The sequence below is a fragment of the Pongo abelii genome, chromosome 7 (genome assembly GCF_028885655.2).
Source record: "Pongo abelii isolate AG06213 chromosome 7, NHGRI_mPonAbe1-v2.0_pri, whole genome shotgun sequence".
Lineage (NCBI taxonomy): Eukaryota > Metazoa > Chordata > Mammalia > Primates > Hominidae > Pongo > Pongo abelii.
Genome location: NC_071992.2, coordinates 15069716 through 15096345, shown reverse-complemented (window position 1 = coordinate 15096345; position 26630 = coordinate 15069716). Strand labels below are relative to the sequence as shown.

The 26630-nt window shown below is 37.3% G+C and overlaps 1 protein-coding gene across 3 annotated transcripts in view; it reads left to right on the top strand.

Annotated features, from left to right (window-relative positions):
* The window catches only part of DLC1 (DLC1 Rho GTPase activating protein), a 524846-nt gene that overhangs the window by 180099 nt on the left and 318117 nt on the right, over positions 1-26630 (top strand). For all 3 annotated transcript variants that reach the window (XM_054561211.2, XM_024250985.3, XM_024250984.3), the window contains exon 3: positions 22284-22433. In XM_054561211.2, coding sequence (XP_054417186.2) covers positions 22284-22433 — 150 coding nt within the window. The remainder of the gene's footprint in view (positions 1-22283; positions 22434-26630) is intronic.

The following is a 26630-nucleotide window of genomic DNA, read 5'->3' as shown; positions in this document are numbered from 1 at the left end:
AAGATGTGCCATTTTCTTGCCCTGCCACATGGCTCCATCAATATTGATATGAAACTAACCCTGCAGGGCTGTCTGTGTTCCTGGCAACGTTTCAACACTAACATGTGGTTAATTTTCTAGAGGATTTTTCTTCCCATCCTGTGCTCAAGAGGAGCCGAAGAGTTTGTGGGAAACAGCCGCTTGACTTGTGCATCTATGGAGCTTGCATATTTCCCTCAGAGATAATGACCCTTCTTTTTTTCACTGCACATTGTGTTCTAGGAACTTAGAAAGAGAAGCATATCCTAAATACTTAGCAGGCTTTCAAAACAATATTCCTGGACACATGGCATGTGGAAAAAAAAAAGTCATAGAATTCTCAGCATTTACTTCCTGTCAATATTTAGCAATAAATGCATATGATTATATTTATAGCCATTTATATTCCATATGCATTGGTACATTATAAACTAAGCACAGAGGTTGTGAGAAATACTGAAAGTAGGTTCATCTTATCAAATTACTAATTTTGTCATGCCTGTAATCCCAGCACTTTAGGAGGCCGAGGCGGGTGGATCACGAGGTCAGGAGATCGAGACCATCCTGGCTAACACGGTGAAACCCTGTCTCTATTAACAATACAAAAAAATTAGCCGGGCATGGTGGCGGGTGCCTGTAGTCCAAGCTACATGGGAGGCTGAGGCAGGAGAATGGCGTGAACCCGGGAGGCGAAGCTTGCAGTGAGCCAAGATCGCGCCACTGCACTCTAGCCTGGGTGACAGAGCGAGACTCCATCTCAAAAAAAAAAAAAAAATTACTAATTTTGGACAAAGAGCACAAGGAAGATCTTAAGGCAAATACTGGAGATCTGATTTTTATTTTATTTTATTATTAATTTTTTTGAGACAGAGTCTCTCTCTGTCGCCCAGGCTGGAGTGAAGTGGCGTGATCTCCGCTCACTGCAACCTCTGCTTCCCGGGTTCAAGGAATTCTCCTCTCTCAGCCCCCGGAGTACCTGGGATTACAGGCATGCACCACCACACTTGGCTAATTTTTGTATTTGTAGGAGAGATGGGGTTTCACCATGTTGGCCAGGCTGATCTTGAACTCCTGACCTCAGGTGATTGGCCTCCCAAAGTGCTGGGATTATAGGCGTGAGCCACCAAACCCGGCCATGATTTTTATTTTTATCATTACTTCAATTTTTTCCAGGTAGGACAATGAGTTATTTTGTTTTGTTTTAATTTCCGAAGTTCGTGAGACAGTCTGCCAGAACAGCATTGCTGTGTTTTTATTTTCAATAGCATAAGAAAATATCCCCTTAAAATTCTACTAAATAGAATAAAGACATTTCTTAGGATTGTTTAATTTACTTTCTATTTTTATAGCTGTAGTAAAATGCACATTTGGATTCTGTTTTGCTGAGCAAATAACAGAATCTTAAAAATAATAAGATCATAATTCTTATTTTCCCCTCGGATGGGCCTTCTAAGTCTGTAATGGATCGGAGCTTTCAGTCCACAAGGAAACGTTTAGAATAAAAATATTCAGCCTTTTCTTTAACTTGCTCTACAGAGAAGAATACGGATTTTGAATTATTTTATTACTAATGGTGACAGGGTCTGTTAAAAGATCTATACTTTCTCATGTATTTGTCCTTTTAGTCATCAGTAAACATCTGTGTTTGAATAAAATTTAAATAAGAATTTTATCAAATTGAACAATGGCACACATCAGAGCAGAAATCCGATTTCTGTTTAAATGGTCACAGAATGTTTAGGAAATGCCTAGAAATTAATCATAGTATTAATACTCCTTAGTACTGAAGATACTAATACTTCTTATAATTAGTATCATAATTCATTCTTTCTTCAATACTAAGAATCAAGGGTTACCCACAAATAACAGAGAGATGAAACTATACCAACCTAGCAAAGATCCCTCCCCATCAGCTTATAAAACATGTCTACTTCTCCAAATCACTTAAATGGCAAATTTAGGTTCACCTTGAACCAAATAAGGGCAATACTATGCCAGTACATGCCTCCTATAGAGATGGCCCTGTGAGGTAGTAGGGATCAGAGGAAGAGCAGAAAACGTTCATTTTATTTTTCCACTTTCAATATAATTTTACAAAAATGCATTTATTTCCTTCTACAAATACAATAATGAAGACCTGGAAAAAAGACATGGTGAGTGAAGAGAAAAATAGAAAGACATGCATGCCAAACTTGGCAGACAGGGCAAACCTGTGAAAATCAATTCAATTCAGTGACTCTTTGTGTGTTTAGTTGTGCCTTTCACTGTGCTTTGCATAAGAACTCAGCCAGAGCTAGAGTCTCACATCACCCCCCAACTCCTTCAGAATTCTACACCTATTTTGTTAATATGTCTATGTCCTATGATTTCTCATCACACTATGCGCTTCCATGACTTCCATCCTTCCATCTTACTCAAATTCAAGGCTCAATGTCATTGTCTTCTCTATGAAGCTGACCCTGGGCCATATCACCCAATCAGAATCTTTTTGTTTTGTTCGCTTTAATAGCACTTTGCTCAAACACTGGACTCATTCCATTTTTTTTAGCTAGTTGTTTGCATGTTGATCTACCAGATGTAGTATCAACTCCTTAAGAGAGGATTTATTTATCTCGTGTACACTCTATTATTGATCTAATAGTTGCTCGATATAGAAAGAAAAAATAAAATAAACCCCAGCACCCTCCCTTTAACCAGAACTAATGAAAGAAGTGACAAATTCGCTCCAAGGTTAGCTAAAACATTCAAAAAGAAGAGATTTATGCTGGCAAAACATCCATTTGTCAACTAATGTATGCAGTAAACGTGCAGAGTTTTCCAGGATATGTTTTAACCTTCCCTCCAGCTCCCTGCTCCTGCAGTCAAAACCTAGGAAGCCAATCATTTATTAATATTACTATATTATATAGACGACATACTCATTGGTAAAAAAAAAATGCAATCTCTGAATTCCTTTCTAGTTTTGAAATACTACTTTATGATCTGTTTCTCTCATATGAAAATAACATAGTTTTATCACTAAACACCATTTCATCTACCATGGGCTTCTGAGAACCGTAATACTGTATTGTCTTAAACGTCTTTTGAAAACACAGAAAGATTACTTTTAGGTATTAGTTTAAACCTCATTAAAATATATGTTATATATACCCTTCAAAACATAATATTTTAAGGAATCCTGAATCCCAAACTCATTTTAAAAGTCTGTTTAATATTTTTCTTAAGCTCTCTAACTCAAAAGACTTATCAGTCATAGTTTTATTTGTGCTTATACAACTGATAACCAAAGAATTACTACTCATGATGGGAAACAGGGACAAGTCAACTCCACAGAAGACTCATATATTAGTGACTATGACCATTTGAATTAAAAACCACAGAAACATATGGGTCCCTTTCATGGGTACATAGTTCATATGGAGAACAAGTTAGATACATATATAAATAAAGAAAAATTTCTCCTCCCTGTGCCAGAGAGATTCCCTAGGCAGAAATTAGGGTTAAGAGTTATTACCATATTGGGAAAGAAGAAGCCATTGTTTGGTTTCCTTATGCACAAGGAAAAGGCAAACAAACAGGTCTTAATGATCTCAGGGAATTGGAGGATGAGTAACCTCAATATTTTGGAAGCAAAAGACTATTTTTCAAATGTCCCTTTCCCTCAGAAATATTATACCACAAAGACGTTTTTGAGTTTTGACTAAGTCCTGCAAGGACACAAACAATGAACCAGTCTACTGCCAACACATTTTCTAATCAGTGCATCTGAAAAGTTATCTTCCATTAAAGAGAAAATGTCCTCATAGCTGTCTATGCTTTTTCTGTAGAAACTTTGACTTTTTTTAATCTCACCCATGGACTCAGGTCAGACTTTGACTTTTAGAGATTGCCAGATATATGTAGATGGTTATTAAAGATTAGGACTTGCTAGATAATTGCTAATTAATTAAAAAATATTTTTGAATCCTACTCTGTGCATAGATGCTACTGGGTACTTTAGGGGTTGCAGAGACACATGAGCCCAGTCTTGTCTCAGGCAGACTTTAAAAATTGCTTGAGGAGATAATATATGCATGAAAAGCTTAATAATATAAGGCAGCTATACTGACTACTTATCATCAAAAAGAGCTCAATGAAAGAAATAGTTATGTTAAAAATAAATGACATGTATCTGGATTTGTCATCGAGTTTTGGAAAAGTTACAAATGATGTCTTTTTCATGGTTAAGGAAAAGATTAACGAGGAATTACAGCTATGATGCTAACTCCCTTAACTTTTTAGTCAGAAATATGGGCAGTTATCTGTCCATACAGGAGAGACCCAACCAAGTTTCTCAGTATTATCTGTAAGGCGTTTAGAGAAAGCACCCAAGAGCTCAAATTGATGTTTCTCCTATAAACAGAATATAGTGGTCTCTCTGCCACATGGGGCTTACTGCATAGAAACTAGTCATTCGCATGGCCTAAAATTAAGCAGGTTAGTCTGTATTTGCCACTCCATTTATTATACGGAGCCACTTTAAAGGTCAAAAATGGTCAGGAAAATGTGGCACATATACACCATGGAATACTATGCAGCCATAAAAAAGAATGCATTCATGTCCTTTGCAGGGACATGGATGAAGCTGGAAGCCATCATTCTCAGCAAACTAACACAGGAACAGAAAACCAAATACCGCATGTTCTCACTCATAAGTGAGAGTTGAACAATGAGGGGAACACAAGGAGGGGAACATCACATACCTGGGCCTGTCAGGGGTTGAGGGGTTAAGAGAAGGGAGAGCATTAGGACAAATACCTAATGCATGCGAGACTTAAAATCTAAATGATGGGTTGATGGGTGCAGAAAACCACCACGGCACATGTATACCTATGTAACAAACCTGCAAGTTTGCACATGTATCCCAGAATTTAAGCTTAAAAAAAATAGTCAGATATTGGCAATTTCCTATAATTGAACTTAATTACTGTAGCCTAAGTCTCTACCAATTTCCTCCCTACTTTCTCCTTTCATGCTATTATGAGGACATGAGAAAATCCTTGGAGACACACACTACATTCTAGCATCAATGGAAAGACCCTACAATAAAAGTAGGTACTCATAAGTGCCCATCAGTCTGTTCCCCCATTTTTCCTTTCCTAAAAATCCCATCATGTTGCTTTAGTCTAGTACAGCTTGATCTATTTAAAATCATCTGATTAGAAATAATTGTTGACATGTTTCTGTTTTTTACTGATCAGTGATTTTAACTAGCCCGACTGCCCTCAAGAAATCCTCGGACTTATCTACCGATTTGAAATCAATCATATTCTTTACCAGCACAATACGAGTACTTTAACAAAGGCAGAAAACAGACTTCAATATGTGAAGGCATAAAGGACGGATAGAGGCAGTGAAAAAAAATGTTTTTTCTCACTATGTTCTTCATGGAGTTCCTTTATCAAAATCACCTGGGGTATTTACAAAGGGCAGGTTCCCAGGCCCCAGCCAAAAATTGTCAAACCAGAATCTCTCAAGTGTAAGCCAGGAATCTACATTTAAGTAATTAATTGTTCTAATAAGGTATTCACTATACTAGAATATACAAAGTATAAGATGACAAAACCCTATGTACCCATCACCTGGGTTTATGAATCTGAACATTTTCCTATTTGTTAGAGATTTTGTTTATACTATTTTGGTCTGTTTTATTTCTATTTGATTCTGAAATGAAACATTTCAGAGATGGTGCAGCACAGGTGGGAATCTCTCTGCTTCCACTTCCCTCCTTAAGTTCATAGGTAACCACCATCCTGAATCATCCAAAGTGGCCATATTTTGTATGTCTGCACTCAATAAAATATATATCTTTTATACGTTTTTTATATATATATATCTTTTATATGCATGTTTTATATGTTTAAATTTTATATCAAATCACATCACATGGTATTCATCATTTTGCAACTTCCTTTTGTGTTCAATATTAGGTTATGGAGATTGTTTTCATTGTTGATAATTTTAACTCAAGGCCAATTTTGTAAATTGCTATAAAGTGATATTTGCATATATAACAAGTTCTATGAGCAAATTTTATACACATTAAACTTAGGATGTACGAAGACAGTGAATCAGGACCAAAGTGATGAGTATAGAGAAGAATAACATGGAAGCCCGTAGATGCCAGCATCAGGGTACATGGGTACACCTGTCACTGAACATGTGAACAGTCAAAAAGAAATGACCCTCAACTGAGCACTGTCTAGGTAGAAAGCATACTGAAAGGCTTTTTCCCTTTTCACAAATAAGAAACTTATTTTAGGGCACACCAGTCCCAAGCCATATCCTAACTTTGGCATAGTTGTTTGAAACTTCCCAGGGGAAATTTTGAGAAGACATACAAGAACATTGGTTGGACTTCCTGGGGTGAAATTACATAATGCTACTTTTCAGAAATATTTTTTATACCTGTATACATTAAATAGTTCCATATTTATCAGTTTTTGTATATGTAGAGAAAAAAATCATGAACATACTATCCAGAACTTCTTCTTCAAGTTATTTAAAGGCTCTTAATGGTAAAAAAGAAATAATGTTAATAATAAGATAAAAATTAAATCAGCCGGGCGCGGTGGCTCACGCCTGTAATCCTAGCACTTTGAGAGGCCAAGGCAGGCAGATCATGAGGTCAGGTGATTGAGACCATCCTGGCTAATACGGTGAAACCCTGTCTCTACTAAAAATACAAAAAATTAGCCGGGCATGGTGGCGGGCGCCTGTAGTCCCAGCTACTCAGTAGGCTGAGGAAGGAGAATGGTGTGAACCCAGGAGGTGGAGCTTGCAGTGAGCCATGATCGCACCACTACACTCTAGCCTAGGTGACAGAGCAAGACTCTGTCTCAAAAAAACAAAAAAATTAAATATTTTACCCTGTTTAAAATATCATTGAGAAGATGAAGGAGAAAATTAAACATATCCTTATATGCTTATGCTTAAAGAAATAGTTTTTCACAACAAGTGACTAATAATATTTTTAAATTTCAAAATGTATTTACTTAAATCACTAGCAAATAGTGATTTATTTAATTTATTTAAATACTAGTAAATCACTTAAATCACTAAATAAAATCACTAAAGTGTTTTAAATTACATCAAATCACATTGTATGGCACTAGTTGCCATTGACTTAAAAAAAATAACATCATGACCAGGCGCAGTGGCTCACGCCCATAATCCCAGCATTTTTGGAGGCCAAGGTGGGCGGATCACAAGGTCAGGAGTTCGAGACCAGCCTGATCAACATGGTGAAACCATGTCTCTACTAAAAATACCAAAAAAATTAGCCAGGCATGGTGGCGCATGCCTGTAATCCCAGCTACTCAGGAGGCTGAGGCAGGAAAATCGCTTGAACCTGGGAGGTGGAGGTTGCAGTGGGCCGAGATTGAGCCATTGCACTCCAGCCTGGGTGACAGAACAAGTCTCTGTCCCTGGCCCCCCCGCCTCAAAAAAAAAAAAAAAAAACATCGTGTCAAATAAGGATATTTTTCCTAGTTTACTGCATGTATTGTATAAGCTAATTCACTGAATGTTTGCTTTAAATTACATATGCAGAATCTTCTAACTATATTTTATCTGCTCACTTATAAAGTCTCTTTGAATCTTATCTTTTCCATATAGAGTCCCATTATGTCACTTCTTAGAAAACGTCAGTTTAGGTTTATGGTAGAAAGCCAAGGTCATAATGCTATTCTTTTCTATCTTTGAGCTAAAAGAAACAGTGCAAATATTCAGGAATTTGTGCAATCTATGAGAAGAAAACTGTAATGCCGATGAGTCATAGGAAGAACAGATCATACATTAAATTGGTCAAGCCAGGGTTCAACATAGTGAGAGTGACGGTCACAAAAGGAGATCATCAACAAGTTCTCAACAAAATTAGCTGTGGGTTAGTTGTACTGGCAAAGATAAATTGTCTATACACATAAAGATGGAAATTATCTTAGGTATACTTTAGTAACCATATTTATTGAATATATGGACATCTTTTCATACCAATAATAAGGATACTCAGTCATTATGTTAAAGGCTTCAGCATATGTCAATATATGAACATACCAAAAAATGTTTAATCCCTCATAATTCAACAAAGTTAAAAAGATAGTATATGAAAAATATATTATAAAGTGTGTTATGCAGTTAAGGAATAAAATTTGTGGGGAGCTTTTTCGTGTTTGTGGTGTCAGCTTTTTACAGATTGTAATTTTTTGTGTTTTTGTTTTCAATAAGCATTTATTTTTATATCACTGATATAATTCACCATCATGTGCTTGTTGAAGTAATTTCAAACTGTAACATGTAAGTTTCTTTGCCCCTCTCCCAGCTCCATATTCAGCTCCCAGGGATGAATGCTGTATTAGTCTGTTCTCACACTGCTATAAAGATACTACTCGAGACTGGGTAATTTATAAAGAAAGGGGCTTTAATTGACTCAGAGTTCCGCATGGCTGGGAGGCCTCAGGAAACTTACAATCATGGTGGAAGGCTAAGGAGAAGCAAGTACCTTCTTTACTAGGTGGCAGGAGACAGCAATAGAGCAGGGGAAAACATCACGCATAAAACCATCAGATCGTGTGAGAACTCACGCACTATCATGAGAACAGCATGGGGGAACCTCCTCCATGATCCAATTACCTCCCAACAGGTCCGTCCCTCAACACCTGGAAAGATGAGATTTGGGTGGGGCACAAAGCCAAACCATATCAGATATCCTTCCAGATTTTTTTTGCGCATATATGTGTATATATATATATGTGTGCACACACACACACAGAGAAATAATTTTGCATTGGATGTGTCTGTATGTGTGCTCGTGTGTGTGTGGGGGGGGGAGAGAGAGAGAAAGAGAGAAATATATTAAGGATTTTATGCTGTAGAGCAGGGGTGTTCAATGTTTTGGCTTCCCTGGGCCACATTGGAAGAATTATCTTGGGCCACACACAAAATACACTAACGCTAAGGATAGTTGATGAGCTAAAAAAAAAAAAAAGAAAAAAGAAAAATCGCAAAAAAATCTCACAATGTTTTAAGAAAGTTTATGAATTTGTGTTGGGCCATATTCAAAGCTGTCCTGGGCTGCGGGTTGGAAAAGCTTGGTGTAGAGTGTTCTTTACCTTTATTTCTCTACTTAGCAAACTCTCTATAGAGCACTTTCCTTATGAGTAGCAGGGTCCCAAGTACTGTTGGGCAGGTTATGCCCCGCACAAGGACACCACACTAAAGTGCTGAGTGGGGGCTGATAAGCAACCTGTGTTTTGCTCATTAAACATGAACCCTAGCACATGGCTGCATCCATTCAAACGAGCATTTTATTTATTTATTTTTTTTTTTTGAGATGGAGTCTCGCTCTGTCGCCCAGACTGGAGTGCAGTGGCACGATCTCAGCTCACTGCAAGCTCCGCCTCCTGGGTTCACGCCATTCTCCTGCCTCAGCCTCCCGAGTAGCTGGTACTACAGGCTCCCGCCACCACACCCGGCTAATTTTTTGTATTTTTAGTAGAGACGGGGTTTCAACATGTTAGCCAGGAGGTCTCGATCTCCTGACCTCGTGATCCGCCCACCTCGGCCTCCCAAAGTGCTGGGATTACAGGCGTGAGCCCCCGCACAAGGGGACATTTTTCTAACTCGCATTGAAGCATTACGTAGGTTACTCATGGCCCTGTCAGTGCACGTGGATCTGCGTCATCGTATGCAACTACTGCATTGTGACCCAAGAAATAATGGTGCCATAACTCATTCAGTTAAAATTTTCTATTGATAGTAAGTTATTTCCAGTTCTTTGGCTACTAGCAAAAAATGCTACAATGAAGAGAGTATTGATTATACTATCTTTGCATGTGTGCAAGTAATTTTCTAAGACAGGTATCTAAAATTAAATTACCAGGTTGAAGAATATGTTCTACCTTATTTTCGATAGAGACTCCCAAGCTACTCTCCAAAGGGGAAAAAAATTCTATTTCCAAAATATTGTCAAACTTGAGTGTGGTCATGATTTCTTTTTTATGAAAAAAATAATAATTCTCATTCATAATTAATTAGTATTGTTTTAATTACCAGTGATGCTTTGAGGTTTTAAGTCATTAGGAATTCTTCTATTAATAGACTCTTTATATGCTTTGACCAATTTTATTTGGTTGTCTTTTTATAACTTCTTCATTCATTGTCATACATATGCTCTAAATATTTTCTCCCAGTCTATAATTGTATTTTAACTTTTATCAGTCTTTTCTTTGTGGACACTTTATACAGTGTGTTGTTTCATAGAACATTTGGATTTTTAAAAAAGATTTTACAATTTTGACTCCTTTTCTCTTGCAGATGAAATTTAAAATCAACTTATACCTAAGCATTTGTGGATGAAATTATATGGTCTCTGGGATTTACCTAAAACACTGATAAAAATGTGAAGAGGGATAAATGAGCAAAATATTGGTCATTTTTAATCTGACAGATAAATCAAAATTTATTATTTTTCTGTATTTTGTGTGTATTTAAAGATATCCACACTAAAAATTTTCTAGTCTCTTTCCATTTTCTTTATTTTGTTTCATATTTTTAATGGCCTTTTTAAAAAGCAGTTTTAGGTTTCCAGCAAAATTGAGTGGAAGGTACAGAATATTTTATATGCCCTCTGCCAATAGCCACCATCAACATCCAGCACCAAAGTAGTACATTTGTAACAATCAATGACTCTACAATGACATGTCAGTATCACTCAAAGTTCATAGTTTACATCAGTGTCCACTCTTGGTGTACATTCTATGGGTTTGGATTAATGTATAATGACAGGTATCTACTAACATATAATCATTCAGAATAGTTTCACTGCCCTAAAACTCCTCTATGATCTGGATTTTCATCCCTTCCTTCTTGGTAGTCTTTTTACCGTCTCCATAGTTTTGCCTCTCCAGAATATCATATAACTGGAATTATTCAGTAGATAGCTCATCAGACTGACTTCTTTCACTTAGTAATATGCATTTAAGTTTCCTCCATATTTTTCCATGGCGTGATAGCTCATTTGTTTTTACTGTTGAATAATGTTTTTTGTCTAAATGTACCACTGTTTATCCATTCACCTACTGAAGGGTATCTTCGTTAGTTCAAGCTTTAGCAAGTATGAATAAAGTTGCTATAAACATCTGTATGCAGGTGTTTATGTGGACATACATTTTCAACTCATTTGAATAAAAATACCAACAGGTATGACTGCTGGATAATATGTTTCTTGGTCTTCATTTTCGTTTTTGAAGAATCAGCTCTGCAGGTGGGTTCATTTTTTAAAAACCCGTAAAACCCATGAGGGTTTCATTTAGACTCCTTTGAGTTTTTAAATTAATTCAAACAGAATATTTTACTCATTCATTCATTCATTCAACAAGCATTTATTATGTGATGATTATGTGCCACTGCTGTAGATTCTTTGTTTGCATCAGTGAACAAAACAAACCGTGATTACCCTTGTGGGGCTGACAACCTAGTGGGGAAACAGAGAGTACACATAACAAATTAGTTGTACAGTATGTTGGAACTTTCCTCTCCAGAGCAAGTATATATCTTTCCATTTATTCAGTCTTTTACATTCTTTGGTGACATTTTTGGGTTTTTTTTCATAATGGTATTATTTCTTTTTTTAGTTACTTCTAGGTATTTTATAGTCTTTTTTGCTACTGTGATATGAGGGTTTTTTCCTCCTATTCCATTTTTTAAATGATTAATGGGAGAGGACAAGAGTAGTCTTGTGTTTTTCTTTGTTAAGCCAAATTCTTTGATTTGTTTAAATTATCAGATTGTCAGATTATTCTCTTGGATTTTTGAGGTACACATTTTCTTCCTTTGTAATATAATCATCTCTGTTTTGTTGTTGTTTTTTTTGTTGCGTTGGGCAGAACCTCAAGTGTAATGTTGAGTAGAATATGTGATAACAAGCATTCTTACTTTTTCCTAGTTGTATAGAAATATTTCCAGTGTTTCCTCATTATCCTCAACGCTTGCTCTAAGTGTCTTAGACTCATAATCAGGTGAAGAACATTGCCTTCTAAGTCCTTGCCACTTAAAAGAGGTTTTTTTTATTTTAATTTATTTTGTTGTTTGTAATCACTATCGAAAGATTTCAAATCAGTTTGAAATGTTATAAATGCCCTTTTTGATATTTATTTGTCGTATTTTTTTCTTAAATCTGTTAATATAGGAGATTAATGAAGTTCTTCTTGTGGAATTACACTAGGTGAGACTCTAATTCTTGTCACCCTAATTTTCATCAGAAACCATGTAATGGTTTTCTCTGCAATCTATTAAAATGTTCCTCAAACCTAGCTGTGCTATGAATACATCAGTGGAACTTTTTAAAAACACATAGCTTAGCCTCCCCATATGCCTACCAAATCAGAATTTGGTCAGGGGAACCTTAGCATGTAGAAGTGTCCAAAGCTATACAAGTATACTGATAATCTGCCGCTATTGAAAACTACTACTCACCGAAGCTGTAAAATTAAACATAAAGAGACAAATACTATTTATTAATTCAAAGAAACAAGCCTTTGAGAGACCCCTCCATTGGAGTCACATTGCCCTTGAAGCCAAGGGTTTCCTCTGATATACCCAGCAAGAAGCGTGTTAAGCGAAAAGAACATTATGACATGAATGAAAACTACAGTTGCCAGATAAAACATAAAATACCCAGTTACATTTTAATTTCAGATAAAAATGTTTAGCCACAGTATGTCCAATGCAATATTGTCTTATGCAATATTTGGATCTACTTATACTAAAAAATTATTTTTTGTTTATCTGAAATTCAAATATAACTAGACATCCTACAGTTTTATTTTCTAAATCTGCAAATTCAAATTGCAAATGAGGGAGAAGATGACATACTTGAGAAACCAAAAGAAGCTTTCTACTTGTAGTAAAGCATTTCCTACAACATAGTATGGCTTAATTGAGATTACATCAGATAGCATAAAGAATCTCTATTTTGATAATTTTGTAGTCTCATATGTGTTAGAAATATAGCAGATTACATATTATATAGCATGTATATATAATATTAAAAATGCAGCTATAAAGTATTAAGGAAGATACAGTGGTAAAAATAATAAATACAAATTATTGAGGAAAATATAGTTGTTGGACTCAGGATGATTGACATTTGCGGGCCACTGGGCTGAATCAGAGAGTTACAACAGTGCCGGCAGAAAAGTAGACAGAAGTCAGGTCAATACAAGACTTTAAAAAAAAAAAAAAAAAAAAAGGGCTACTTTTTATGAAAAAGGAATACATGTTTACTTATGTCTTTTTTTTGTTGTTCATGGCAAAGCAAGGATCATCATAATATTCCTAAAAACAATTTATGGAATTTCAGTGTTAAATAGATATTTTTCTTATGTTTTCAAAGCAAGAAAAGTCTTGTCTGCTTTAAAACCTGAGCCAAAGCAAAGAGTTACTGAGTATTGTAAAAAATAAAAATAAAAAAGAGTCACAGGAATTGGCAGATACCACATAAGCATGATAGTATGGAATACATATCAGCTCAACAAGACTATACTATATTCTATAATGTATTTAGTGACCTGAACGCCAATCTTTAATTTTAGCACTTAACATGAAGACTGGTTCCCACATGCTTACGAAATGATTTAGGTAGAAATTATATCCCAGTCCCCAAAATGGGCCTTTGAAGTGCATGGAGGAAGCCATGCGCAGATTTCCCTGGGAGAGGGAGGAGCTGCTGCCCACCCAGTTCTCCCCCTGCTTCACACCTGCCACTTCTGAACACTTCTCAGGACGAGCTATATCAATATCCTTTGAAACTATTTGGACGAGCTATATCAATATCCTTTGAAACTATTTAGGAAACTGTGCAGGCAAGTTACAAAAGTTCTGGCTAATCAGTGCTCTGTTTGAAGCCTAGTTGGAGTTTAAAAATCTAGCAAAAGAGAAACCAATTTTCTTCACCATGTCTTAATAAGTGGAAGCAAATTAATAGCAGATACATTTAAACAGATAATATAAAGCCATGATCGCTAACTAATGATTACATGTCAGTTAAAAGATTGCTTGTTGCAACTTTAAATAACAATATTATCTATCCATCGTCATGACCTAATATTATAGTCATAGTGGCACATGTTATTAATAGAAGATAATATGCCTATAACTTGGAGTTGAACGGAATATATCTAGCAAACAGGAAATAGTTGTTGTTTTCCTTCCTGCTAGTCTACCTAAGTTTCAAATTGAAACACAGTGGAATAAAAATTAAGACTGACTTATTTAACTTGCCTAGAAATTCTGACTTAGGATAATTACATTATCATTAGCTTCTTAGTGTCAATTTACATGAAAATCTTCACTGCTCTAAAAAAAGAGATTTAATAACTTTCTGGTTTTTAAAACAAGATATTATTTTAAGAAAGGAAAGTCTAGAATGAGAAATTTATTGTCAAATGAAACATATAACGCTAATATGAGATTTTTACACTAGTCCAGCTGGCCAAAGATCAAATACTTCAGGATGAAACTAAGCCAAGTCTTTTGCTAAAAGGTCCCTTTCTTTCACGGGTGAGCAAGGAGTATTACCAGCCCAGAATAACCAGTAAGACACATATGGAATTGAAGACAGCACAGGGGCCAGAACCTTGTGTCAGGAAGTTTCAGTTCTATTCCCGGTTTAGCATTTAATTTATCATGACTATGTGATGCCACCGTTCATTGACAAGCAAAGTGTTCAAGCAATGCTATATTTGCCAAACCAATCGTCCACTATTTGGAAGCGTCTGGGTATTTTACTGAACTTTTTGGTTCTCTTCCAAATGCTGGCATTAGGAAAACAGAGCCTGTGTCTCTCTAGAAGAGGCACACTCTTTTCTGGACTTTGTATTTCTCCAGTCTGCAAAATGTCCAGTAATTTGCACCTCCTCCCCAACTGCCTTGTGTGTGTCTGCTGTGTTTGTGCTGTTCAATTAAGAGCATTTGTAGAAAGAGGGGTGTTGGGATTATCTTTCCCAGATGGAAGGAAAGAAGCAGAGAGGAGACTCCTGTTGTTTAAGCCTCACAGAATCTGACACTTTCAGGAAAGAATGATTCTCTAAAAACCCTATTCATCTTCCCCAGATACCACTGCAATCAAAGAGGCTTCTCTGCCCAGGAACTAAATAGCTCTTCCAAGTAAATTAGGAGCTTCTTTCAGATTTCCAGGTTACCACCATGGGCTTGGACATCTTAGGTTTCTGACAGTAAATCAAATTGAATTGAAATTTCTCTCCTAATTTGCCTCGTATCTATTGATCTATGTCTGAAAGAGATACAACTGCAAATTTCTTCCACAGCAGCTACATATATTATCTAAACTTTGACAGCAGCTGGTTGCGGTCCCAAAGCAACAGGATGTTTCTGTTCTTAGCACTACACAGGCACATAATGGGAAAAAGAGACATACATCACAGCATTGACTCAAGTTCAGCTCACAGTCAACTAAATACGTTTTCCTCATTAAAAAAGCAGACTGTGGCTATTCCGTTAAGAATAGCCTGTTCATGTTCTAAACAGGCACAAAATTCTTAGGCTGCTTTAAAGAGGGTATATAGAACACAGAAGCACTTGCCTTGTCTGCCCTGGTCAGAGAACACATAGAGTAATATATTTAATTCTGGGCACCAACAGTTAATTGAGTCATTGACAGAATTATATCATATCCAGAGAAGAGTAAACATAATTACCGAGGATTTGAAAACATGTCATATGAGAAATAATTAAAGGAACTGAGGATGATTCACCCAAAAATGAAAGAACATGGGCACCACATCATTCTTCAAATATTTGAAAGGCTGTTTCATGGAATACAGACACTGCTATTTCTGTCTGGTTCTTGTGGGACAAGCTGAGAAGTTAGAGGAAGGCAGAATTGGACACTATAAACTTTTTAAAAATTTATACCTGTACAAATATGAAATAGGTTGCTTCCTCTGAAACAGTGTATAGCACATAGTGGTCAATAAACATACCTTAAATGATTGCTAAATAAAAGTTTAAAGAACTGGGCAAGGTCAGGCGCAGTGGCTCACGCCTGTAATCCCAGCACTTCAGGAGGCCGAGGTGGGCGGATCACGAGGTCAGGAGTTCAAGACCAGCCTGGCCAACACAGTGAAATCCCGTCTCTACTGAAAAAAAAAAAAAAAATTAGCTGGGGATGGTGGCGAGTGCCTATAATCCCAGCTACTTGGGAGGCTGAGGCAGGAGAATCGCTTGAACCTGGGAGGCAGAGGTTGAAGTGAGCCAAGATTGTGCCAATGCACTCCAGCCTGGGAAACAGAGTTGGACTCCATCTCCAAAAAAAAAAAAAAAGAAAGAGAGAGGAAGGAGGGAGGGAGGAAGGGAGGGAGGGAAGGAAGGAAGGAAAGAGAAAAGAAAAGAAAACAAAAGAGAAAAGAAAAGAGGGCAAGACGACTTCACAAGTTTCTTGCAATTAGTGTTGTAGTAATTGGTGTTCTTCAAAAACACAGTTTCTGTATATTGACAGGAAGAAAAACCAGGATGCAGAAGTTGAGGAGAGAATTCATGATACCCAAGTGGGCATAAAATTTAAAATATTTAACATGGAGGGAAACCAACATGTAGAACTGGAAAGCTAACAGGAAGGGGAGTGGGAAGAGCCAGGCTCTAGTCTCGACTTTACCAATGGATTTTAAAAACTCCCTGGAGTTCAGTTTTCTCATCTGTAAAATCAAGGCACTGGAACCTTGAACTTTTATATTTCCTAATTATTTGGTGTTGAGTGAAGTATCCAAATGACCTATCAGTAACTTAAAGAATTGTGTTTTGACTTAAGTATAAATGTCAATATAAAAATATGTTAATTGTTGGATACTCATAGACATAAAGATGGGAACAATAGACACTGGGGACCACAGAGGGGAGAAGGAGGGAGGGAGGCAAGGGTTGAAAAACTACCTCTTAGGTATTATGCTCACTACCTGGGTGACGGAATCAATCATACCCCCAGACCTCAGCATCACACAATATACCCATGTAACAAGTCTGCACATGCAGTTCTGAGTCTGAAAGTTGAAATAAAAAATATGTTAATTATAATAAATTTTAAAGAAGTTTACAAACATAAATAATAAATAGAGCAAGGAAGAGAGCTAAAGGAGCCACTACTAAAAAAAAAAAAAATCCTCCAGAAGTACACAAAATTAATTAATTAATTAATTAATTTATTTATTTATTTATTTATCTATCTGAGATGGAGTTTCACTCTCGTTGCCCATGCTGGAGTACAATGGCACGATCTCGGCTCACTGCAGCCTCCACCTCCCAGGTTCAAGCGATTCTCCTGCCTCAGACCTCCCAAGTAGCTAGGATTACAGGTGCCCGCCACCATGCCTGTCTATTTTTTAAAAAATTGTATTTTTAGCAGAGATGGGGTTTCACCATGTTGGCCAGGCTGGTTTCCAACTTCTCACCTCAAGTGATCCACCCACCTCTGCCTCCCAAAATGCTAGGATTACAGGCGTGAGCCACCATGCCTGGCCCAGAAGTACACAGACTTGAAATCTACAATTCATACTAAAATTTACCTGGGCAACAAGGTAAATTCCTTGTTGCTCACGTAATTCCTTAGTAATGTTAATCCCTGTTGCCCAGGGAGTTCCTTCCAATATTAAGGAAAATAAATGTATTTAAAAAATAAAATGTGTTATTTTAATATGTTATTATGTTGACTAAACCATAATTATAACTATATATGTAACTATCAATGTTTCTGTTCAAGTCAAAATCTAAGAAGAATTCTCCATCCTTCTGGCCCCTACCCCAGTGTGCTTTGGAGTCACCATATGCCAGCTGACACTGGTTCACACCAGCTCGAATGGGCCAATTATGCACATTTCTTCCAACCCTGAAGTCAGTAACATCTTGTTGGCAGCTTGAAATGGGTCAGGGGAATATTTACACCACAGAAATCCACAAATGCTCCAAATAAGGACTTTCATTTTATTTGGAGATTCAGTTGCTAAACATTTACCAACATGCCATGGCCCACCCATTTCCTGCTTCTAAGAAATATGCTCCCCAAACAGTACCTTTTCCTATTCCACTTTGATCTTAAAATGTATGAGGCCTTGTAATAAAATAACCTGGTATTTCTTTACAATCACTGAATATGTGTTCAATTTAGACTTCAGCATAACAAGACCAAAACTAGAAAAAATAACCTTAGGATAAAGAGCACGCATTAGTCATGGGGCATTGCCGGGTGGAAACTATTGTAAGGTTTCAAAAATGTTTGATTCACAATATGTATTAAGAAACCTAGGCCGGATGCAATGGCTTACACCTGTAATCCCAGCACTTTGGGAAGCCGAGATGAGAGTATCTCTTGAGTTCAGGAGTTTGAGACCAGCCTGGGCAAATCCTGTCTCTACAAAATCCCGTCTCTACAAAAAATCCTGTCTCTACAAAAAATGACAACAACAACAACAACAAAAAAGCCAGACCTGGTGGCACGTGCCTATAGTACCAGCTACTTGGGAGGCTGGGATAGAAGGATCACTTGGATCCCTAGAGATCCAGGCTGCAGTGAGCCAAGATCGTGCCACTGCACTGCACTACAGCCTGGGCAACAGAGTGAGACTTTGTTTCAAAAAGGGAAAAAAGGAAGGAGGGAGAAAGAAAGAAATCTAAAAGTTTATAAAATGTACTAAACCACTCCTTTGCTTACATCTTGACAGTGGCCTCCATTACACAAAGAATGAAACTTACCACTTTATAGCGACCTTTAAAACAAAAAATGGTGTCTCCTATTTAAATCCAGCCTCATTTTGCACTAGCACTCACTCCTTCTCCCTCTCACTTCCTCTCATTCAACTTTTGTATTCTTTTTTCTGATTCTTTTATTAACCAAACCCATTTCCTCCTTAACATCACTGTGTTACTCTTCACTCTGCTAGAACAGTTTTCCCACTTTTCCTCATCTTTTTGACTTCTTTGCAATCACTGCTCCCTTCCTCCCCCACTTCTCCTCTTCTTCCTTTTCCTCCTCCTTATTCTCTCTCTTTTCTATCTTTATCTCTGCCTCTCTCTCTCTATCATCTCCTCCATCTCATCCTCCATCTCTCCCTCAGCATGGTTTAACTACTCACTTCTGCAAAGAGCTCTTTGCGACCAGGCTACAACCTTGCAGTTACTGTGTATCTCATTACCCTACTTATTTTCTTCTTAATTTGTTCCCATTTCAAACTATATACGTAAGACTCTGTTGATTTTCCTTATCTTCCCATGGTTGACTATAATATTCAGGAAAACAGAGATTTTATCTGTCTTTCTTGCTGATAAATATTCAGTCCCTTGGACTAGTGACTGAAGGGAAGAAAGAAGAAAAGATGGGAGGGAAGAGAATTTAGCATCTTGGTCTTGATTTACAGAGGTTAAGTTACTGAAATACTAATTTCATTAGTAGGCAGCTTCACTTGTTAAGAAGTTTTTCTTCCTGGACTATAGTGACAGGGAGTTTTTTAAGTACACTGTAGATGTCAACTTAGACAAAATCTGCAAATATGCTGCTCTGTTTTCAGGCATGAAAACATTTGCTGGAGTATAGCCATCAACATATGAAAGGTTAAAACTTTGTGAAATATTAATACTGGGGCTTTGAAAATGAGAGCAATAGTGTTTATCCAAAGCATCAGGTTTGCAGTCATTCTATTTTGTGAAGTTTTTTTTTTTGAATGTGTAATATATGATACTGGTCTGTGTACTTGACCCTTCAGGCTAAATGTAATGGATGGTGAATAAGGATGCATCCAGGAAGAAAAAGGAATCAAAATAGGCTTATTTATCTAAGGGAATATCATAGAGTAAGAATGTTTGGTTTCAATCCTTTTGGCAGATCATTTGAAATAATTTGATCTTCATCCCATGGATTTGAAGATGTTTTTAAAGCACAATGTCAGCATCCAGTTAATTCAAAGACAAATTGTTTCTGAGACTACTGCTGATCTGTCTAGGATGGCTGCAGGATATACTGCTTTATCCAACATTAACGTAGTAGCTGGAAAATATCAAGAAATATTTTCTAAGGCTTTGGGAGGTGTTATTTCAGTGGCTCCAATTGATTTCATTATTATTATTCCTGAAAATGGATTGCATGAGCAGTATATAACTTAACTCTATGCCTACCGGGCAGTTAAAAAATCGAATCTTTGTCTTTGAGGACATAACTGAGAAAGGAAAGACAATCACACAAAATCATATGTGGACATAGAGATGCAAAGATCATCATCTTGTCAAACACAACTTTGGTTTAAAAGAAAAAGAAATTATATAATGAAGCCCATGGGAAGAGTGATTACTGGGATTTAATTACTATTTAATCAGATTTTTCCATTATCTGGAATACTCGGGAATTAACCTAAATAAGTTATAAGCACAATCATACTATCAATAACACTTCTTTGAATGTAACAAAGCTCTGTGGCAGTGAGGGATAGGATACATGGAAAAGATCAGGTCTGTTTCTTTGCAAATATCATGGACCCCTTTATAAGAATAGTTTATAATGACAAAAAAATGTAGTTTTCTGTCCCAGTCTTGTTTCAAACAGCAGGGACAATAGGAGGAGACTGAAGTAATAACAACAGCATAGTATTCTGAAGGAATTAGCATACCTCAAAAAATTCTTAACATATTCTCAAAATTAATCTGTCTTTGTGAAAACAGGGCTAGCTGTTTCAATTTGCATTCATCTGTTAAACCATGCACAAGTTCTGTTTACTTAAGTAACATATCCAATGTTAGCTTAATTGATTGTCTGAAAAATTTAATCTGATTAACCAATTATCTGACATGTGAAAGATAATGCCTCTGTAATATTAACAATCTGCTCTTGCTGTTTAAGATATACAAAGTTCTATAAAATTAGATTAACCCACAAAATTATCCTAGACCCTGTTCTTTGGGGGTGCCTTTTAATGGTGGCTGGGGGAATTTAGAAGGATTAAAATAGATGGCAAAAAATTTTAAAAATGAAGTTGTGATTCAGGCCATCATCAATTTCATCTCACAAGGAACCATCACCAAAGTGAACCCTCAATCTGCCACCATTGTATCGATAGCCCTCAGGCTTCTGTCAAGATGTATGTTTCCACTGTTGGTCAGCCACTGTTGGTCCTTTTAAAGCTGATTTCACCCAGATCAATATAATCTGATTTCACCCAGATCAATACAATCAGATAGATGGAGAGGATGGCAACATAAGTCACAAATGATGACTTGCCTCAAAAGAGCCGACCCTGCGTGCATGATATTTCTCTGTAGATGTTGCTTTTGAAGAACCTAACTGTGCTTTCTACGGTTTTTTGTTTTTTTTTTTTTTGTTTTTTTTTTTTTTTTTGGCCAATACCTTACCCTATCCTAATACCTTGCACAACACAGGGAATCTGGAAGATTCCTAGAACTACTTGACTTGACTTAAACACACCAGAATGGTTGCGTCATGCCCAAGTAACTCTATATGCTCAATGAGAAGCTTTAGCTACTCCTATGACTAAAAATATTTCTATCAACATATGTCTGTAGTATAGAGAACTGAGAATAAGTAATTATACTCATTTACAAAAATACAAATTGTTGCAGGAGCTGTTTTATAAAAGTGTGTAAAATAAAAGAAACTCAAGAGAAGAGATTTTAGTAAGGATATAGCTTTAAGTAGCAGTGGCTAAACGGCCCCATGCCAGGAAAACTGTTCCCCTGCACAAACTGAAAACTTGCCTCACTTAATTCTTTTCCAGTGTTTTTACTATACTGCAAAAGAGTCTTCCAAAAATATAATCTCATATGCATCCCTAAATGTCTAGCCACAAATAATTATTAGTACCTTTTAAATAATCAATTTGTACTGTGAAAAAAGAAGAAAAATATATAACCCTTCCCAAAAATAAGTAGTGGGAAAATAGTAAATACATGCCATTACGCATTGTTGTTATACTTCTTTTTTCATTGCACTTAGCTTTACAAGACATATATTTAATATTCATGTAAAATGCTTTCTTGGCACTAACTCAGTATCTTCCCAATGAAGAGCCCATTGATGATACAGAATGGAACTTCTCTTCTAATTAAAGACTGCCTATTATCCAGTGTCCCTTTTGTCACATTGAAGAACAGGGAACTTTTTATTCTTATTAAGAAATGGCCTTTCAGATTCAGTAACAACATGTTCTGTTTCTCAGGAAATAAGAGAAGATCGAGATAGGGCGCGGCTGGACTCCATGGTGCTGCTGATTATGAAACTGGACCAGCTTGATCAGGACATAGAAAATGCCCTCAGCACCAGCTCCTCTCCGTCGGGCACACCAACAAACCTGCGGCGGCACGTTCCTGTGAGCTTTCCACTTTCTACTTCTTTTCCCATAGGAGTCGTATCTCTTAACCTTATACAGTCCCTCTTGCAAAGGAAACACCCTTGTTAATGGCATCTAACAACCTATAACCCCAGTACAGTACCATAAAAATAACCAAAATACTTCTATGCCTCATGCATACATTCTATGCAGAGTCCACAGAGAAATGGGTGATACAAAAGAACATGTTTATCATTAAACAGGAAGGAAAGTCACCTTGGGAAATTATGCTTTGTAGTGATCCAACCTTCCTTAATTGTCAGTCTTCTCTGATATGAGAGAGACTCTGTTAGCAAGCACTATGTCTATGACTGTCCCACAAATCTGTATCGCATATAGAAGAATCTTACTATAGGTTTGCTACATGAGTAAATGGATGGATGGATGGATGGATGCCAGTTGAACTAACCCAGCACACTACAAGAAGGAATTTAGATGAGATTAACTTGAGAAAACTCTAAAATTCACTTAGTGAAATACAGTGAAAGAGACAGAGCTGAGAATTTTATTTTATTATGCGTCAATTTTACATAATATAGACACTCCCTTAAGAGTCAAACACTCAAAATTTGGAAGACAGATTCTAGGATCAACTATACGCTTTACATATTTACTATCAGCATCATATTAAAGGCCTTAGTTTGTGCAGATCTAGGATGGTTGAGTTTACTTATAATTAAGCTATGAATCACTTTTCAACTCATCTATTATTTGTGTTATTCAATAATAAACATATTAAGTCAAGAAATTTGTATTTACCTGAGATCAAAGCAGTAGAAAATCATATATATAAATTTAAGCACCTACTGAAATATAACTGTGGCATATCAAATTATTTGATACAAATTCTGCCTTTATTTAAATTGTAAACTGGGTTTTATATTGCACACATTAGCTCATGGAATATCACAATTGTTAGCTCTGTAAATAGAGATGTATTCAGAATAGGCAAAATAATACAGTGGAAACATTATGAACTTTGTAGTGTAAAGGTCTGAGTTCAAATGCCAGCATTATACCTGACTTTCTGGGAACATCAAGTTATTTAATTTCTCAACTGCAGGTTCATGTGAAAAATGGAGATATTATTTCCTAACGAATGGCTCGTTGGGAGGCGTAAATAAAAAAATGTATGTAAGAAGTACCGCACGGATCAAGCACAGAGTACATATTTAGTGATGGTCAGTTCTCATTCCTTCCCCTTATACTAGATTCACTCACACCAGGCCTTGAGCTAGAGATGAATAAGACATACCCCAAAACCCTCAAAGCTCCTTTTTGATCTTTATGATATTCTAGGTCACCTCTTGTTCTTTATTTATGTTCCTTGGAATTTAAAGCTAATTTTAACATTCTTTCACCATCAAATTTTTTTCCACAGAACTTTCCACTCCTTTTGATAACTGTGTGGTGGAATAAGAGGATTATAATGGCAGAATTAGGACCCGGACCATCTACCAAGGAGCACTGACCCAGATACAGAGGACAAACTGCCTCTGCCCCACCCTCACACTTCACTGTGAATTTATAGATCAGCAGGAAGAACAAGACACACAGTGAAACACTCACCACCCCCCAACCCCACCCCAGTTTGAGAATATTTATGAGAAAATGCCAGAATAAGTTCTGCATATAATAAAAATTATCAAGAATAATATAGTCTTTAAGGATGTCTTTAACATAAAAATAAATTAAAGCACAGGTAGAGATAAAGGTTTAAGGAGGCTGCATAGATAAAACCTTATAGATTGGCTATGGCCTGATGAATCAACACAGCCCAGGATCCGGTGGTTTTATCCAGGCACTCAGAGTGTGCCAGTCTCTTAGGGCTTGCTGAGATAGCCAATCTCATAGGATGAATGCGGGTAGGGGATGAGATCAAGACTAAGTATTTAGTGAGTGCTAACCTTTATGTAAGTTACTTCATTTAACCTCTTGACAGTCCTACCATGAGAAATCTGAGCTTCAGAGACAGAGGATGAATAATTTCCCTGTGTTCACACTGACAGAGAGTGGTGAGTTATTTACCAAAGGTCACCCAGCAGGTGAGATTTGTTTGCATCCACATCTGTCAGACTCCAAAGCCTATGCTCATTCTGCTATATTAGAAACCTTCCCAACATGCCGATTTTTTTTTACAATGAGATAAGTACCATTTCCAGAACCAGAATTCCCTGGTTGTCAGACAGTCAGAGCATTTTCTTCATCATAGTGACGTATTTTTTAAGTTTGAATTAGGAATAGTCTTCTAGTCAATGTGTAATTAAGGGAATGCTGACGGTCTCTTGGGATATTTCATTGATAACATAGGGAAGTTCAGACACACACAGGCCAGAACCACTCTACCACCTTTGATTGGGCCTCCCCTGCTATTCTGCAGTATCTTTTGGTCTCCTTGGATTTTCTCCCACATTTCAAGATGGCTATTCAACAATTTTACTTGCACTTATCTCTTAGCATCCTTACCTCTTAACACCCTTGCGTTCCTCTTCTCATAGAAAATTGAGACCATTGAGAGATGTCCGGGCATCACACCTGCAAATAGCTATAGGTGCCTCTTTGCTTCTTTCTCTCCTCCAACATCAATGAAAGATGTGTTGCTCCTGTCATCTAATACTGATCTGTCTCCATCCTCATCTCCATTCCTTCCCACCTCCTGCTTTGCTCTACCAGTTTTTCACACTCTCACTTAGGTTCAAATTCCATTGCTCTGTTCCTACTAGTCCTCACCCTTTTTCTCTTTAGCAAGTATAGTTGGAATTACAGGCATGCATCACCATGCCTGGCTAATTTTTTTTTTTTTTGGTAGAGATGGGGTTTCTCTATGTTGCCCAGCTCTATGTTCTAGGGCTCCTGGCCTCAAGCAATCTTCCCACCTCGGCCTCCCAATGTGTTGGGATTACAGGCATGAGCCATCACACTCAGCCTCTTTCTTGATTTAATTATTGGCTATTGCTCCATCATTTCTCCCCACACTTTCTCTTATCTGACAGATCCAGCAGTGCCAGTGCAGTCTCTCACCACAGCATTCTGTATTTTCTCCACCACCTACCTATTCAATAAATCCTTCCTTAGTTTGACTCTGCTGTTAGTGGATAGGGAGAAAAGATGTGGATGGGGAAGAGTGAATTGTTTTTTTTCTCTTGACACTCTTTCAGGTATTGCCCTAGCTCATCCCTTCCTTTATAAGCCAAACTTTAATCTCCTCTTTGTCTTATATTTCTTTCTTGATTTATAATTTATTTTTATTTTTTAGAGACGAGGTCTTGTTCTTTTTTTTGAGATGGAGTCTCGCTCTGTCACCAGGCCAGAGTGCAGTGGCGCAATCTCGGCTCACTTCAACCTCTGCCTCCCAGGTTCAAGCGATTCTCCTGCCTCAGCCTCCCAAGTAGCTGTGATTAAAAGCATGCACTACCATGCCAAGCTAATTTTTGAATTTTTAGTAGAGACAGGGTTTCACCATGTTGGCCAGGATGGTCTCGATCTCTTCACCTCGTGATCCGCTCACCTTGGCCTCCAGAAGTGCTGGGATTACAGGCGTGAGCCACCACGCCTGGCCAGGCTCCTGTTCTTTTAATTTGCATGCTTAATATTTGTTGCTCAGGCTGGAGTGCACTGGCACAATAACTCACTGCGGCCTCAAACTCCTGGGCTCAAGCAATCCTTCTGCCTCAGCCTCCTGAGTTTCTGGGAATACAAGCACACATTACCATGCCTGGCTAATTTTTTTTTTTTTAATTTTTGTAGAGATGGGGTTTCTCTATGTTGCCCAGGCTGGTCTAGAGCTCCTGGCCTCAAGCAATCTTCCCACCTCAGCCTCCCAATGTATTGAGATTACAGGCATGAGTCATCATACCCAGTCTCTTTCTTAATTTAATTATTGGTTATTGCTCCATCATTTTTCCCCACTCCTTCTCTTGTCTGACAAATCCAGTAGTGCCAGTGCTGTCTCTCACCACAGCATCAGATGCGATTGAACTGCTTCTCTTCCTTGACTTTCACTCTGCTCCTGGCTTCTGGCTGCCCTCCTGTTTTTCCTTCTATTCTTCAACAGTTGTTTCCAGACCCTTCAATGGCTCCTCTTCCTATATCTGCCCCTGAAATCTTATATCTAGATTCTAGACTCAATTCTCCCTTTGTCTGGCTTTGAATATTCTCCCTGGGAATCACCACGGC